General features: G+C 55.1%; 1 protein-coding gene across 1 annotated transcript in view; it reads left to right on the forward strand.

Annotated features, from left to right (window-relative positions):
• Positions 1 to 13,232: 13,232 nt before the first annotated feature.
• The window catches only part of LMX1A (LIM homeobox transcription factor 1 alpha), a 158,302-nt gene continuing 154,716 nt past the window's right edge, over positions 13,233 to 16,818 (forward strand). The window contains exons 1-3 of the mRNA XM_047840782.1: positions 13,233 to 13,359; positions 14,114 to 14,211; positions 16,521 to 16,707. Coding sequence (XP_047696738.1) covers positions 14,136 to 14,211; positions 16,521 to 16,707 — 263 coding nt within the window. The 5' untranslated portion in view covers positions 13,233 to 13,359; positions 14,114 to 14,135. The remainder of the gene's footprint in view (positions 13,360 to 14,113; positions 14,212 to 16,520; positions 16,708 to 16,818) is intronic.

Below are 16,818 nucleotides of genomic sequence, written 5' to 3' on the forward strand. Positions count from 1 at the left end.
GTTTGCTCAGACACACACGTCTTCCGAACTCTGGTCTGCGGTCCCCAGAAGAGGCGAGCGCGGTTGACCAGTTCGCTTCTGGGGTCCTGGCATCCGGCAGCCTGAGGTCAGCTGGAGGAGTGGCCGGCAACGATCTGTCCAAAGTAGTTCGTTTCCGTGCCCTCGTTCCTAGGGCTGGTTTTCTTCCTCCGGGCCTCTACACCCAGGTGGTCTGAGCGTTGGAAGAGACCCCCCCCCCCCCTTCCCCAGGCCCACCCTCCCCTCCAATACTCACAGTCACTTCCGCCAAGAGCTACGCCTGGTAGTTTGAGGAACCAAGGCTTCACTGGGTTAAGCAGGCAGCCTTCCGACTCAAAGGGGACTGAGGCGGGTCAAGCCGGGCAGCGGCCACATGAAGAAAGAGCTGGATATAAAAATCAGAGAGGGGCACGAGGGTGCTGACCTTGGCCTAGCCCCATAGGAATGTGGAAAGAGGACAGAAAGATGTAGGTAAAGTAAGTCTCCAACACGGCTGTGCACGCAGGTGGGCGTGGAGGCGGCGAACACGACCCTCGTGCCTTTCAGGCTCTGGCCACCAGGGGGCGCCCGAGCTCACGGCAACGGCCGGGTCCTGCCGGGTCTGGGTCCGTGGCATTCTGGGAAAGGAGGGCAGAGACTTTGTTAAAGGGAATCCCAGTAAAGTAACTGGGCCGAATCTGTGCTTCCCGGTGACGACGGGGACGAGGTTCTGTTTTCTAAACGCCGTGGCCAGCACTCTGTGTCATTCAGGGGGTCCTGAGGAGGCGCTGTTGGTCCGCCCAGGGTCCAGCTCCGTGTTGAGCAGAGAGACACACGTTGGACCATCAACCTTCTTTCTCCCTCCAACGTGCCCGCCCGCTTCTCGTCCCGCTCTGCCCCCTGCACGGGTCCAAATCCGCCGCCAGGCATTTTAATTTTTAAGGTGAGTTTTTCCCACTAGAAGATAATCTGTACTGGGATCCCATCGGCTGCACAATCAGCTCCCAACATGAAGGCGTCTTCTTTCTTCGCAGGGTGGACTTTCCTGAGTGGGAGCCCTCAAGCATTTTTAAATGGCTCTGAGCAGGTAGGGCGTGCTGTGCTCCCTTCTCTTGTGCCCCACGTGGCTCCTCTTTTCCCAGGCATCTTGCTGTCTGGAAGGAATTTGTGTCTGAGGATTGTTCTCTGCCAGACCCGAAGCGATTGAGATCTGCGAAGGGTCCGGCTCTCTCTCACCAGGCCACTGTGGGGCACTGGGTACTTTCATTTTCCCCGTTCCTTTGTCTGGACTGTGGGGTTGAGGGACTGGGTGAGAGGCCGCCTCCCCCACCCCTGCTCCCAGCAGGCACAAGTGCAGAGTGGCCCAGTGTCTTTACCTGTACGTGCGCGTGAGGCGTTTATAGACTTAATTTTCCAGGTCGGCTCTAGGAGCATCTGTAATCCAAGAATCTCTTGTTAGTTTTAGACCTGAGAAAAGTTGGGTATCACTTAGAGTCCAGTTGGGGAACAGAAGCCGCCCTAGTTACTTAAACAGTGAGAATTTAACATAAAGAATAGTTAACCAGGCATAACATTGCCAATTAGGTCGCTGAAAAGGCAGGAGGAGAACACTAGGTTTTCATAAACATAGTAAGGGGCGCCTGGGTGGCCCAGTTGGTTGAGCCTCGGACACTTGTTTCTGGCTCAGGTCATGATCTCACCGTTTGTGAGATCGAGCCCCGCATCGGGCTCTGTGCTGACAGTGCAGAGCCCGCTTGGGATCCTCTCTCTCCCTCTCTCTGTGCCCCTCCTCTGCTTGTGCATGTGTGTGCGTTCTCTCAAAATAAAATTAAATAAATGGATAGATAAATAAATAAATGTAGCCATCACAGGAGACCCTACCACCCATAGGACTTAGGGGGACCAAGGGCGGAAGATGGAATTTATAAAAATTAGGACCTTGGAGGATTGGCCTGGTGGACCTGGGGCTCAGAGCTCTGGAGATGGGACACGACCAGCTGGTGTTAGTGTCTCTGAAGCGGACGCTGGGAGGATCGCTGTGTGGTGTTGGGGAGGACGTGGGCGGGCTGCACTTGCTATCGGGGGAAGGGACTGCTATCACCAGGGTGAGGGAACATTGCTGGGGTCTCCGTCAGAGCCACAGACAGAAGGGGAGCCCAATGAGGCAGACTTGCAGGAGGTAAATCCCTTCTTCCTCCATCTTCACCTAGCAGAGCCTCACATGGAATCATCTGGAAAAAACCAGAACTTCGGTGCGTGAAACCCTAGCCCCAGCATCGCAAGGGCGGTTTGAGAGCTGAGAGACCATAGGTAAAATCTGGCACAGAGTGCTTGACTGGAATGGCAGAGGGAGTCAGGAGCAGACAAGGACAAGTGAGAGACACCCAACCAGTTTTGTTGTTTTCTTTCTTTCTTTGTTTTTTATTGCTGATATTCAAGACTGATAGGTTTGATGATCAACCACCAAGATGTCAGACTGGCTGCCTGGGGTAGGACGCTTATGTGGTTCCTGCATGGTAAGAAGGCCCCATTCTTGACTACCGGTCTAGAGAGAAGGTTCTGTGGAGGCTGGCGAGGCACAGACGTCTCTGGGGCTGCTCCCCTAACTTGGGAAGGCCATCAGACTAACTGCAAACAGGAGAGCTGCCGCCCCCTTGTGGACACCTGCGGTTCTGCAGGAGGGTAATGTGACCTTGCAGTTGGCTGGACTTCACCTGCTCACCTTGAACTCCAGGAATGACATGGGAATTGGCTAGGAAAAGTCAGTTTGATCCTCTGATGTCCATGAGGGAGCTGTCAGCACTGGTTCATGATGATGATGCCTTTCTTCAAAAGGGATGAAAGTCTCAACCACTTTCAATCTGATCTGATCCACTGCTCAAAAGAACCTCATGGCCTCCCTGGCCAGCTATAGACACCCCAACACCCTAAAAGACAAGCCCATCTCATCTAGACATCTGCTGTGGGTCTTGCGGTGTCCTTTCAAGCAGGGCTGGGGACAGACTTTTTCTGTAAGGGACCCAGAGAGTAGACCCTTGAGGTTTGCAACCGTACTGTGTCTGTCTCAATGATCCACTCTGCCATCGTGGCCGTGGATGGTAACGGAACAGAAGAGCAGACTGTGTTCAGATACAACTTTATTAGCGACACTGACATTTAAATTTCACATGACCGTCGCCTCTCGTGAAATGTTATTCTCTTTTGATTTTATGAGATCGTTTAAAAATGCGAAAATCATTCTTAGGTTGCAAGCCTTCCAAAAACAGGCAGTGGGTTGGACTGGGCCCGTGGCTAAAACTGATTGACCCTTGATATACAGCCTTCAACAGTTTGGGTCCTTAGGTGGTGCCATTGTGAGCTCAAATCATTGAAGCGGCTTCTGCTCACCTTATTACAATTCCCAGAAAGTACCCGTGTACCTGCAGGATCCGGCCCCTGGGATCCCACAGGCCGTGGGGCCAGCCAGGTTTGAGGGGGCTTCTGTGGGAGAAACTCTGGCTGTAAATGCTACCTCTTTTTCTAGCGAGACAGGGAAACTTGTTCTCGCTTACGTGCGTGGTGCTGGGTTCCGACAAACTGGGGTGTTGATCTGAACCTAATACATAGTTTGAACAGTAGTGTGCTATTCACTGATCATTCCATCACTGATAAGAGGAATCACTCCAGATATCTTTAAGTAACACCCCTCCCTCAATGCGCTGAAAATATGATGGGTTTAATGACAATGTGATGCTTACATGGTTTCCCCAGGAACTCAGTCTTTTTCAAAAGCAAGGGGCAGTGTGCTTTAACTTACATTCAATGTGCGGTTTCTTTTGTCTCTGGGATATTTAAGTTGGAGACTGAAATGGAGACAGGATACATATGAGAAACTCGGAAGGGTTTTAAAGGGCTTTGTGGGAAAAAAAAGTTTAGAGCAGTGTTACCTTTTGGGTTACAAAGTGGGGAGTGGATCTACAGTTGTGTTTTCTTTGGTGTACGGAAGGAGGTTCTGGAAGGAAAGCAAGAACTGAATACCTAGTAGATGTTGGGGAGAATTGGAGGGTGCGGGGAGACACCTGACTGCACCTGTCCTTGTTCCCTGGATTGTGAGCCTTAGGAGCATCTGCCTTTTCCTTCTTCCCTCCCCACCTGTCAGCAGGACCCAGCTCTGCCAGCCTTTGAGGACACAAGGCTCCATAAGACACAGATGTGTGTGCTTCCAGTGAAGGAGGCAGGCATCGAAAGAAAAACTGGTGATATCAAGTGATAAATGCTAAACAGCCCGTGAAGGGACCCAGAGGAAGTGCTAATTACCTGTCTAGGAGCGGAAGAGGTAGGTATTCAACGGGCCAGAGGAGGAAGGGAAGGGGACTCCTGGCTGAGGACACAGTCTGTGCCCAAGCGCAGGGGCGTGCCTGCAGGATCTAGGCAAGGTCGGGGTGACTTCTAGGGGCAGGGGTCGTGTGTGGTGTTGAGTGGGCGAGGACAGAGAAGAGGAGGGGAGTGGGGGAGATGAGGCCTGGAAAGTCAGTTGGGGACGGTGTGTGAGGAGGGGGAAGAGGGGTCGCTCAGAGGACTCACGGCAAGGACAGCATGGGGACAGTGGAGGCTACAGGCTGGAGGCACCTTGGCTGGGAAATGGGGGCTGGACTAGGCGTGCCCAGAGTCCCTCGCAGGGCTGACGTTTTAGCAACTAGATCAGTGTTTGTTCTCTTTATGAAATCGGTGGACCCACCCCCCTGAGGCTCAGCCAGGTACACGCGGAGGCCTCTCCTGGAGGTCCTGCCTCCAGGAGGTGAGCCGTGCTCTGCCCTGTTGTCCGGGGGAGAAGCCACTGCCTGGGCCTGGGAGTGAGTCAGTGGCGAAGCCAAAGCCCGCTACCCAGTGGGAAGAAAGATGAGTCGCTAAAGAAACTGATGGATGTGTTCCTGCCTCCCCGCCCTGCCCAGATGTTCCGGGAGACTCTGGCTGAACCCTGGGGCACACCCACTGGGGCACACCCATCATGTTCCTGGCAAGCGTCGCAGGCCGGAGTGCTTCGCTACCTGGCTCTTAGCTGCTGCTGGCACAGAACCAGGACAGGATGGCTCAGTCCTTGCGAGGACTCCACGCTGCCCGGAACGGGCAAGACACCTCAAGCGGGTGCCCTGCTGTCACCGGCAGGATCCGAGGCAAAGATTTAGTCACTGAAACTTGGCAGCTCCAGGGCTGGGGCAGAGTATTTTTCAGGCTGATGTTCAGGGCGGATCTCTACTTGCAGATGAAATCAGTGAGATAATGAATGTGAAAACACTGTGAAAAGCCACCAAACTTCTGGGACCCCATCCTGCTGCTGTTCCCTCTTCTGTTCCGGGGCCACCATTCCCCCAAGCTTCTTTGATTCCTCTCTTCCTTCTGTTGCCCTCACCTCACAATCTGGAACTTTGTTGACTCGATTTCTGAGAGGTCGTTCACATTCATCCCCCTCGATGTCATTTCTGCTGTCCCTGCCCTGGTCCAGGCCCTGGATTTCTTGCTTATACTAGAGTGATAAAGTTTATCTGTTCTACTGCCTCTTTCTCCTTTTAAATTATCAGCCCCGCTGCTACCAGACCATCTTGTCAACTCAGACCATATTCCTGATTATTTTACTCTCGTCCAAAACGTTCAAAGGCGGCCAGTGGCCTACAGAGTGATAAACTCTGAGGTCCAGTGTTCAAACCTCCTGGCTGGACTACTTCCCTACGTTCGTAGAGATCGTCCAGCTTTTCGCCGTTCATGCTTTCACCCGAGCCCTGCAATCTGCCTGGAACGCAATCACTTTCAAAAGCCTCCTGACAAGTTTTTTTTTTCCCCTCCATTATTCAAGGTGCAAAGAGGGTGGTAGATAAATCATGTACAGGATAAGAAAGGTGGGAATGATTATGCTTTAGATGCATCGAAGAATTTTTTTTTTTTTTTTTTTTTTACTGATCTCATTAATGGATTCATTTTGTGCAGGACACTGTGCTGTGGATGGGGGCGGAAAGGTTCACCATGTATGCACTTGGGCAAAGGCATCTAGAGATATGAGGACTAAGGATACACTTTCTCTTTTGCTTCCTCAGACAAAGCCACGGTTGTAACGCCAGCACTCGTGCAAAAATATCTGTGGGGTGGCGGTATCCCTTTTTGCTCTGGCTACTAGGAAGCCCAAAGGCAAATTGCACTCCCAATCACAGTATTCATTGGCTTATTCAAAAATTCACACATAACAGGTGCCAAGTAGGTATTCAGAGCTATGTTAGATCCAACTACGGGGAGCAAGGCAATACACATAATTTCTGCCCCCAGGAGGCCACTGTTCATTCTTACAGTTAGCACATCTTCATCTCTGTTTCCTCTCCTCCTGATTTTGCAGTTTGTTGAATCTCTCTTTAGTTTTATGTGAGCTGAAATTATTTTCGGAAGAGGAGAAATACAGTCAGTATATAAAAGTAAAACTGTTCCAACGCTGTTAACGAGCTCTCCGATTTGATCTCTGCCTTCATGGATTCGATGTTTGTTCTTTTGTTGTGGGGTCTCTCCACAGGCCAGCTGGTCATGTCAATATAACTGACACAAAGTTTGATGTGATCATAGCAATCTTGTAGGGCCTTGCTCTTCTGTCTCCTCTTGTAAACTCGGGGTGACACTTAACATTCTATCACAATTAAAATATTGTCCCCAAGTTATTTTGGGGGATGATTTCCTCTTCTGTTCCCAGTGTATAATTTTAATTAAAAAAAAAAACATATTACAGGGGCACCTGGGTGGCTCAGTCGGTTAAGCGTCTGACTTCAGCTCAGGTCATGATCTCGCGGTTCGTGGGTTCAAGTCCCATGTCAGGCTCTGTGCTGACAGCTCAGAGCCTGGAGCCTGCTTCTAACTCTGTGTCTCCCTCTCTCTCTCTGCCCCTCCCCCACTTTCACACTGTCTCTCTTTCTCTCTCTCTCTCTCTTAAAAATAAACACTAAAAAAATTAAAAGAAAAACCCTATTACAATACTGATAATGCTCGTATGTCACCTCAAATCCTTTTTAGAAACTAGGTGGGGCATATTACGTAAATAAATTGACATTTGATAAACGTGGCCTAGCCATCGGCAGAGATGGGAGTGTGGGGTAGGGACGAGGGCTGTCCTCTCAGCAGCCACTCTGGTTTAATGTACTTGGTGGGCGGAGACGCACATGAGGCCCCTTCCTTCCCGAAAACGCCCGGAAGTAGCTGGGGTCTTTGCCACTGAGTTGGTAGAAGCCGTCTCTGCACCTGCTCAGCACAGAGGCCGCTCTCTGTGCTGTGAGGTGTCTGCCCGTGGGCCACGTTCTGAGCCGCTGAACCCCAGCACTGGGTGCCCCAGTGCTGCAGAGAGCTGTAGCCAGGCCTCCAAGGGCTCCACCAGGGACTTGTGTTCAGGGACTTCTGCCTAAATCCACTGACACATTTGTTACATAGCAACTGCGGTGTGGTGGGCATAGGAGTCAGTGAAGCAGGCTCAGGATTTCAGCAGACCTCACATCTTCCAGATCTCTCTCCGTGCTGGTGCCTGGGGAGTTCACTCCTCGTGACCGTGACCGCTCCCCCTTCCCATTGTTGCCAGGCTCCCGGTATTCGGTGCGAAGTATCACATGTAGATGTCAAAGATGGGGTTTGTCAGGGCCCACAGGTGAGAAGCTTGTGCAGGAAGCCTGCCATCTGGGGACTTGTTACCGAGCACGTGGGGTTTTCTTCCGAGAGACATCCCTCCTCAGGTTGGAGGTTGAATCACGAGCCAGATTCCCCCTGAACCTCACTCAGCGCCAAAGGTGGTCTTCGATTCAGTTCAGCTCCGTTTAATTCAAGGCACGTTCTCTGGACACTTGTGCCCAAATGCGAGGTCCTGGGGCCACACACCAAAGTACAACGTGGTTCTACAGGTGCCTGTTGTCTGATGGTGAGGTTGGCGGTGACGAGGATGGTGATAACAGCTCCTAGACCTCCTACTGGGTGCCTGTTCCCATACTAGGTATGTCGTGTTATTTCACTTAACATGCACAAATGCCGCCCCCAGTTATTCCCTTGATTCATTAAATGAGGAAACCGAGGCTTGAAGGGATGGCGGGACGTGCCCAAGGCCATCATAAGTGGTGGAGTCACTGATCAGTCCCAGGTCTGTGAGACCCCAGGGCCCCATCTTCTCACTGCTCAGCAATGCCACCCTCCCAGTCACAGGGCACAGCCTATCCGGGGCACCGAGACCCTCAACTACCCTGTCTAGCAACAGGTGCCATCGCTAGACATGTGAACTCCGTCCGAATGCTGGCCTGACTCCTGTTAGCTCATGAGATGACGGCAAAGCCCAGACGATTTTCCTTGAGGAACTATATCTGCTCGTTCATGGGGAGGCTAGCTGGGGCCGTAAAGGATATTTGAACATTAAGTAAACCAGACAGATTATTAGGTGTTTCGTATCCATCCCTTCTATTAACTCTTGAAGAATATTATTCTTTTCCTTGTACAGATAAAGACACTGGAACAGGGAAGAGTTGACGGACCTAAGCTTTAACAGTTTACAAATGTCGCAGCTAGGGGGCGCCAGGGTGGCTGTTGGTGAAGCATCCCTGGTTTCAGCTCAGGTCATGATTTCAGGGTTCATGGGTTCGAGCCCCATATCGGGCTCTGCACTGACAGCTCGGAGCCTGCTTGGGATTTTCTCTCTCTCTCCCTCTCTCTCTGCCCCTCCCCTACTTGCGCTTGCTTTCTCCCTCCCTCTCCCCCTCTCAAAATAAATAAGCTTAAAAAAAAAAAGAAACAAATGTCACAGCTGGGATTTGAACTCACACCTTGGTGTTTCTCAAGCCAGGCATGTTCTTTCTAGCACACCCAGTTATGCCATGGGGTGGACTAAAACTTAAGAGCACTCTCTGTTTAGTCAACAGACATTCGCTGGGGCTCTGGCTCATGGGACGCATGGTGCTGGGCACAGGAGAAACACAGATGGGTCTGACCTGGGTCCTTCTCTGAAGGACCACACAGTCCAACAGCGAGATGGAGTGGGCCACGTAAAGGATTCTAGACAAGATCCAAAGAATGCGGGGCCGTAAATGGTGCCTTTGTTAGCTGACTCCCCCCCCATTCCAGCAGCTGGTTTGGGATGGCCTCCGCCCCAGAAAGTTCCGAGGCACCCGGTACCCCGGTTCCGGAACGTGAGTGTGGGACCAGGGGGAGTCCTGGGGAAAGAGTCCAGGGGTCAGCAGAGTTCGCAGCCCCAGTGCCCCCCACCGCCCTGGTCTCTGGCCGCCCCCCCCCCCAGAAGACGGCCTTCTCTGTCTAGGCAGCAATGTGTCTGCTTTTCATCCTCTCGCTGGAAACACACTTTGACATTTTTTAACAAATAACACAATTTTCCCTTTGTGTTTCCCTTAATAAGACACAGGAATGAGAGCAAGAAAAGGAAAGTAAAAAAACGTGTTCCTGTCATCTCCACTCTGCACCAGGACGTCCTTCCTCCCGCGCTGTCTCCCTCCCACTGCGCCGCGAGGTAGCCCCCGCCTCCCCTGTCCTCACTCCTCTCCCCAAACCCCAGCCACGAGCGGTTCATGAGTCTGGGGGTGGTGCTTCTGTGTTTCCGGCCGAAGGAAGGGGAGCTCCACGGTCAGTCTGCCTGTCTCACCCCACCTTCTACACATTGCTACTTGGCTGAGGACAGGTGGGGGCAGAGAATTGGGACAGGCCCAGGGGCACCTCCTCCATGAAGCACCCCCAGGTTACAGGGATCCTGTGCACCCTCTTGGGGCCCCTTATTCACTGTTGCTTTTTATTCGTTGCCCGTGGTGCGCCTTCCTCCAACGACGGCAGCTTCCAGACCAGACTGGCCAGGGCCCTGCATTTCCCCCACTCAAAGCAAAGTACTAGGCTTAAGACACAGTCCCTGGATCTCTTGGAATCTGCTTGAAGTTGCAAGATTCCTGATGTTTGGAACAGCTGCCTATCTCTCAACGGGGATAAATGTGAAGTTTCCACACTTGGGGCCAAACACCAATCGTACAATTTGCAGTTCGGGGGAGATGTGGCCTACCAGCAGCTTGCGTGGAAGAGGACTGAGGAGGTTTTGTTAATAACGTACGCGGTCTGAGTCGACGGCGGCCACTGAAAAGGCTAACGCCAAATCAGGCCGCGTCAACGGGTATTTTATGGCCACAGGAAGGAGAGGAGGCCCTGAAGCCACGGTCACTGCAAAGCTGCAACAGGTCTGGAGAGAGAGAGACTGGAGTAGGTTCAGAAACAAAGTGAATAGGACAGAGCAGGCAGCTCTTCGAGGTAGAATTCGACATCACGAAGGGCCAAGCCCCAAGCAGTCAATGGACCAGATGTGGCTGGCTAGGGAAATGAATTTGGACCCGATATAAATTTAACACTTGGACCAGATGAGCTTGAAGGTCACTTCCACCTTTAAAAGTCAGTAGTTTGGGGTGTCTCTTCTAAAGCCCGATTGCGTCCTTTCCACAACCGCTCAGAACACAATATTTCTGACGAAAGGGACAATATGGCTGGTTCTTCATAAAGAGCTTCTGGACAGTGGCTTTGTGGCATCTTCTGTCATCAGAAAGGTGAAATGATAGCATTTGAGTTTAAAATGAAAAACCATGTGGCATGGTCAGGAGAATCTGTCAGGGGAAAGCTGCCTGTCTACCTACCCACCATGTCACTGAGCTGGCCCAGGCCATTGTGAAATGATAATGGGGCAGGGGCGGGATTCACTGAGCGAGGTAAAATAAAGCATAAAAGAGAAAACCCCAAATAAACAAGGTATATCTTTAGTGCTTTGGACACTTAGCTACCTCAGTGTCTACACCTGGACACATTCTGCAAAACATGTGACGAGGAGCTGTTCTACAGCCCACCCCATTGTCCACAGTCAGTGTGGTTGCACAGACTTCAGACGGCGAAGGCCTCTCAGACCATTGCATATGGCGCCTTCGTCGCAGAGAGGAAGTACAGTCGCACAGGGAGGTGAACGTGGCCCAGCTGAGCTGGGAAATGGAAGTGAGGTCCCTGGATTCCTGACCCCCATGTGCCTTCACCTTTCCTCGCTCCCCCCACACAGCGAGCACGACACTCATCCATCAGTGAAGTAAATGGCATCTGTTAATCACATGTATGTGCCGGGCTTTGCGCTACAGCTTGTAATGTGATTATGACACACAGTCTCCATTGGGAAGGTACCCAGGAGCCCAAGAGCTGGGGAAAGACGTTCCTACTGAATGTTTGTGAGCGTTCTGTACCCATCACGCTGCCTGCCTTCCAGAGATGCAAAGACCATTTGAGGGATTTGGGTCCCGGGTCAGATGGGACCCCACACACTTTCAGGATATTCTCTAAAAGGAATATTCTTACCACTAGTTAAACATATTTCATGCACTCAAGACCTTTAGCGAAAGCAAAATTCGGTCGGGCATTTAAAACTATTCCCTATGATTGTATTTGCCCGACTCCATTTTTTTTTTCCTTGCCTGACTTCTTTTTTATACATTATCCTAAGGATACTTGTAATCCATATTATTTTCCCACAGTCTACCGGGGGTGGCAGAGAGGACAAAGGACAGGTGTCAGGGGGCATGCCACTAGCCATCTGGGCAACATCAGAGAAATCTCCCAGCCCTACTAAGCCCCAAAGATTCGTCAGAAACAGTGGCTAAAACTGTGTTCTGCCTACCCCACAGGTTTGTTGTAAAGACCAAGCAAAATCATGTAGGGTGAAAGTATCCTGGAAAGTCTAAAGCAGCATTCAGATGTAAAGTATTAAACTCTCTGCCCTTTTCCCTTGTTTCCCTGAAGTCACATTCAGTGTTTGGCTTGGGTCTGCTGGCAGAAAGCACTTACAATGGCGAATGGGGTCAAGGCTTCCGAGCACATCCGAACAAGAGCTGCCAACACTATTTCTTTAAAAATAAGGAAGTGGTCCCGTCCTTGGAGAAGGGAATAGAGAGCGCTTGCAATGTGGCATCTCGCCTGCTCCCAGTTCACTGTGCCAAAGCGCCTGGCAAGTCCAATCTAGTTCCCTTCGGCCCAGGAATTGAGGGGGCCCCCAGAGAATCCCGCGGAACTGACCGTGCGTGGGGGGACTTACTCTGTGCTATTTTCCTCACCTGTGATATTGGGATAACCATTGTCTCCCCCCCCCCCCCCCCATAGGGGCTGCTGTAAAGATTCAACGAGTTAACTGTGCGACCAAACCCTGCACGAAATAAAATGTTCGATAAATGTTAGCCTGCGTTGTGATGTATTTATGGAGTATCCACTTGGGGCCGGGCCCCGTGCTGACCTCCTGGACTCCACACACGGTTAAGACCCCGTTGCTGCTCCTGGAGGGGCCAGAGGTCTACCGCTGGAAGCTAAGCTTAGGGGGTGTAGTGACTTGACATCGCCCCCCAGGACTTCTCGCCCCGAAGAATGCCCCCTTAGCCGGCTTCCTGCTCAGCGCCTGGGGGGGGGGACCCCACCTCGTCTCTACCAGGAGCCCGATTCAAGCCCGGACCGTGCGTGGGTCCTATAGCATCTGCAACCCCCCACCCCCGCCCCTCCGCCAATGGGTTTCCATCTGAAACGGTCAACGGGGTGGGAGCCCAGCGGAAGTCGGGAACTTTGCGGGAGCCCCCGCCGACGGGGAAGGGGACGGAGGAGCTCGGCGCCGCAGGGGCCGCCCCCCCACCCCCCTCGAGCAACCTCGCGCCGCAGCTTGCCCGCGCTTCCGACGGCGCGGGGAGGGCCGCGGCGCCGCGGTGGCCGGCGGAGGTGGAGGGCGGCCGGGGACGCCGCGCGCGAGCGCCGCGGAGCCGGGGGGCGCGGGGGCCGGGAGGGAGCCCCTGCACGTGGAGGGGAGGAACCTTGGCGTGCCTGCGGGGCGGCCGCGGCGAGCTGGGCCGCGCAGCCCGGCCGGGTAAGGGAGCTCGGCGGCCGCTCCGGGGGCGCGCTCGCAGCCCGCCTCCCCGCGCACCCCACCCCTTCCCTCCGCCGCGCGCCGCGCCGAACGGCCCCTGTCAGCGGCGGCCGGATCCGCCCCGGCGCGGCGGGGCCCGACTCGCACCCACGACCCCGGGGGCCTCCGCCCTCCCTCCTGGCCTCGGGGCGGCCCCGGCCCTCCCCCGCTCCCCTCCACCCCCCCGCACCCAGAGGAGCGACGCGGGCGGCCAGGACGTCCCGAGAAGGCCGGCCGCCCGCGGCCACGTCCCGGCCCGGCCCGGGCGCGCCGAGGAGCGGAGCCAGGGGCCGGCGCTCGCTCGGGCTCCCTCCCGGCCGCGCCGGCCGCAGCGTCGAGGGCCTACGCCTCCCCCGGCCGGAGCTCCCCGCGGCGCCCGGCCGCTTCCTCCCGCCCCTGCGGCGGGGAGCGAGCTCGCCCACCAGGTAAGGAGGGCTGCGCGTTCCTGGGCTCCCGGCTCGGGCGGGCGTGTTTCGGAAAGTTGATTTGAAATGCATCCAAGAGTGAGCAGGGCCAGCCGCGGCTCCTCCCCGAGGCGACTTCTTCGCTCCTGCAGACGTTCCCGGCACCAGCCGACCGGCGGGAGGACCGCCCCGCGCGCCCCCAGCGGCTCTCCGCGCCCGGGGTCGGCGAGCAGGCGGGCGCGCTCCGGCTCGCTCTCTCGGCCCCTCCTGGGCCGGGGCAGGTGAGGGACGCCCCGGGCCGGGCCGGGCGCGGGCGGTTCACCTCGCAGTCCCGCGTGCCTGGGCCCGGCCCCGCGAGGGGAACACCCACCCCTTTTATTCCCCGTCTCCCCACGTCGCCGGGTTCCCGCAGAGCTGTCCCTGGGGCCCTCATTCGTATAGGTTGGGGCGGAGTCGGACTCGGGATGGGAAACCTGGGGCTGGGGACGGGGTGGGTGTGTGTGGGGGGGGGGCAAGGGAAGGAGAAGCGCAGTCGGGGGGCGGAGGTCTAAGTACAAAACGCGTTGACTTCAAGTGAAATCAGATCAGTCAGAGCAGTTCGCGGTGACTCGTCTCTCTCCTCCCTCCCCACGTTTCTCTTGGCTGGACTCTACCCTCCCGGCTCATTCTGGTGACCCTGGACACTCCCTGCGTCCTTTCCCAGGAGTGCCGCTGCTGCGGGCTCCCGGTCCCAGAGGGCGCGGACCCCAGGAGCACCGTTTCCTTTCCTCTACAGGTCCTCCCGGCCCGGCCCGAACATGCTGGACGGCCTGAAGATGGAGGAGAACTTCCAAAGCGCCATCGAGACTTCGGCGTCCTTTTCCTCGCTGCTGGGTGAGTGTTCAGGCCGTGTGCCCCGGGTGCACCCTCTTTCCCCCGGGCGCCAGCTCTGCAGCCCAGCTTTCCGGAACCGGGAGCCAGCGCCCCGCGTTCGGCGTTCAGTTGCGCCCACGCTCCGTCCGTCCGTCCGTCTGTCCCTTCGGGTCCTTCCCACCCCAAACCGACGAGCCGCCCCAGGCCTCACGCGCGGGCCACCGAATTCCCCAAAGCCGCGAGGGGCGGGCGAGATCGCTCGCGGGCGTGAGTGGCAAGTGATTAAAGATACCCGGGGATGGATTTTTAATCACGGAGCTGATCGACATCTCATAAACGCCGTGCGCTTCTCCGAGGCCTAAGGGCGAGCAAAGGAAACCCGAGGCTCGGAGCGCCCAAGTTCGAGGCGGCTTCTGGTCCCCACCGACTCCAGCCCCAGTTCTCAGCCTCGGGCACGGCCCAAAGGCTTTTCCAGGCCGGTGGGCAGCGCAGCGCGGGGATTAGCCCGCGCCACAGGACCCTCGCCTCGGTTTTAATTAACTGGAGCCGGACCTCGAGGCCGGCGGGTTCCCCCTCTCGGCCCCCCCGCCTCCCCAGTCCCTTCGCTGAGACCGCGGAGGAGCTGCGAGCCAAGGGCCTCAAAAGGGTGTCTGCACGCGAGGGTCTGGCTGATCTGAGGCCAAGGATTCTCAACCCCGCCTCTCACCCAGACCTTGGTGTTTTTCAGGTGTGGGTCGCGGGTGTTTTAATCTTCCAGCGGGAGAGATTTTCGTTCTGTCATTTAAACCTCTTGCCTCTTTCCCTCACTCGGAACCGCTACCGCGGGGTGAAGGCGAGGAGGCAGTTCGCCTGGAGAAACCAAATCCAGAGAGGAGTTCTCCCCACTCCCCAGATGAAACGAAATCACGCGCGCTGCGCTCCCCTCTTTCAACCGCGCTTGCGGAAACTTCTCGGCTCCGCACAGCGTCGGAAGAGTGCGGGAATGGGGGGGTTGCAGAGCTGGCATTGCCCTGGCACCTAGCGCCGGCGACTTTGTACCTACAGCGGGCGTCGCGGCTCGCAGGGGAGGGATTCGCCCCTCCCGGTTCACGGCGGCTCCCAACGTCCGGGTCCTGGCCCTGAATGCCGAGACAGGGCAGAAAGAGTAGACCATTTTACAGTTGAGAACTATCTCGCTACTTTTCTTAGCCCTCCCTGCCGTGCCCCCAACGCGACTGGCTCGACTCAGGAACTGGTGGCAGGATCCCCCAAGGGAAAAGCGACAGGAGTCTAGCAAGGAAATGGGGAAGGGTCAGGCCCTTTGGGACACCACGCGCAGGAGTATTGTTACCAGGGGACAAGGCCGCCTTTAAATAGCTGTGAAATGTGCCGACAAAGGCGGCTAAGCGTTCCTCCATCCTAAAGAAGTGCACTCCCTACCCAGCAAAAGAAAGGAACCAAACAGGCAAAAGTCCAAGGGGGTAGGGTAGAGAGGATTCCCTGTGCACGCGGAGTGGGTTTGGGGTGGGTGTCGCCCGCTCCAGCCGCAGCCCAGCACCCCCATCCCCGGAACTCCCGTGGCGTCTCCGCGCCCTGCGTCCTTCCTCCCTTTTCCCTACTATTTTGATGCTTCTTAATTACATATGTGTGTGTATGTGTACATATATGTAACATATATGTATATACATATACATATACACACATATATACAATTATATATATAAACCCCTCTGAAGTTTGTGTTTCAGCCAAGACGCAGAAGTCTGGGGTTCATTGCTTTGAACAATACTGAGTTTGCCTGGAGGGAGATCGCTTTTTTCTCCACGAATGATACTTTTTAGGAAGAAAATAAACAATCTTAAAAATTTCCCCCAAAACGTAGAAGAGAATTGCGTTTTAGCAGAAGGCAAAACCAGTCCCCTCAATTCTTTTTTAGAAACTCTTAGTTTTAATCATTGTCGAAAGAGACCAGCCCAGTGAGTGGCTTCATACTCACCTGATAAACCTGGGAGCGCAAAGGTATTTGCGTCTAATTTTACTGGATGCGCGCACATTTCCGCGACTACCTGGGCAGGTTTGATCTTTGAGGCCGCTTACTGATTCGCGCCCCCAACCCCGGAGAACTGGAACCTTCCCACGTAGTCGCTGTTTATTAGAAACAACGCTCGGTTTGATTTTCCTCTGTTCTCCACAACCCGGTTTAGTGGATTTAGCAGGGGGCTTCGCAGGGTGGGGGACGCGGGGGAAATCGGCGGGTGTGGAGTGATCAGTGATGGGAGCCCGTCCCGGCCGCCTATGGCCGGGATGCTGGGCCGGCGCGGTTGACCCGCGAACGTCTGTTGCTGCTGTAGGCAGAGCGGTGAGCCCCAAGTCTGTCTGCGAGGGCTGTCAACGGGTCATCTCGGACAGGTTTCTGCTGCGGCTCAACGACAGCTTCTGGCATGAGCAGTGCGTGCAGTGCGCCTCCTGCAAAGAGCCCCTGGAGACCACCTGCTTCTACCGGGACAAGAAGCTCTACTGCAAGTATGACTACGAGAAGTAAGTGTCCGCGCCGCCGGAGCGCGCCCCCCAGACAGACACCAGCCGGCACGGGAGCCTCGGGCCTCCTTTACCCCCATCCGCTGCCAGGAGGCTCGAGAGGCGCCCGCA

Source organism: Prionailurus viverrinus, chromosome F1 (assembly GCF_022837055.1).
Source record: "Prionailurus viverrinus isolate Anna chromosome F1, UM_Priviv_1.0, whole genome shotgun sequence".
In the NCBI taxonomy this organism is placed as follows: Eukaryota; Metazoa; Chordata; class Mammalia; order Carnivora; family Felidae; genus Prionailurus; species Prionailurus viverrinus.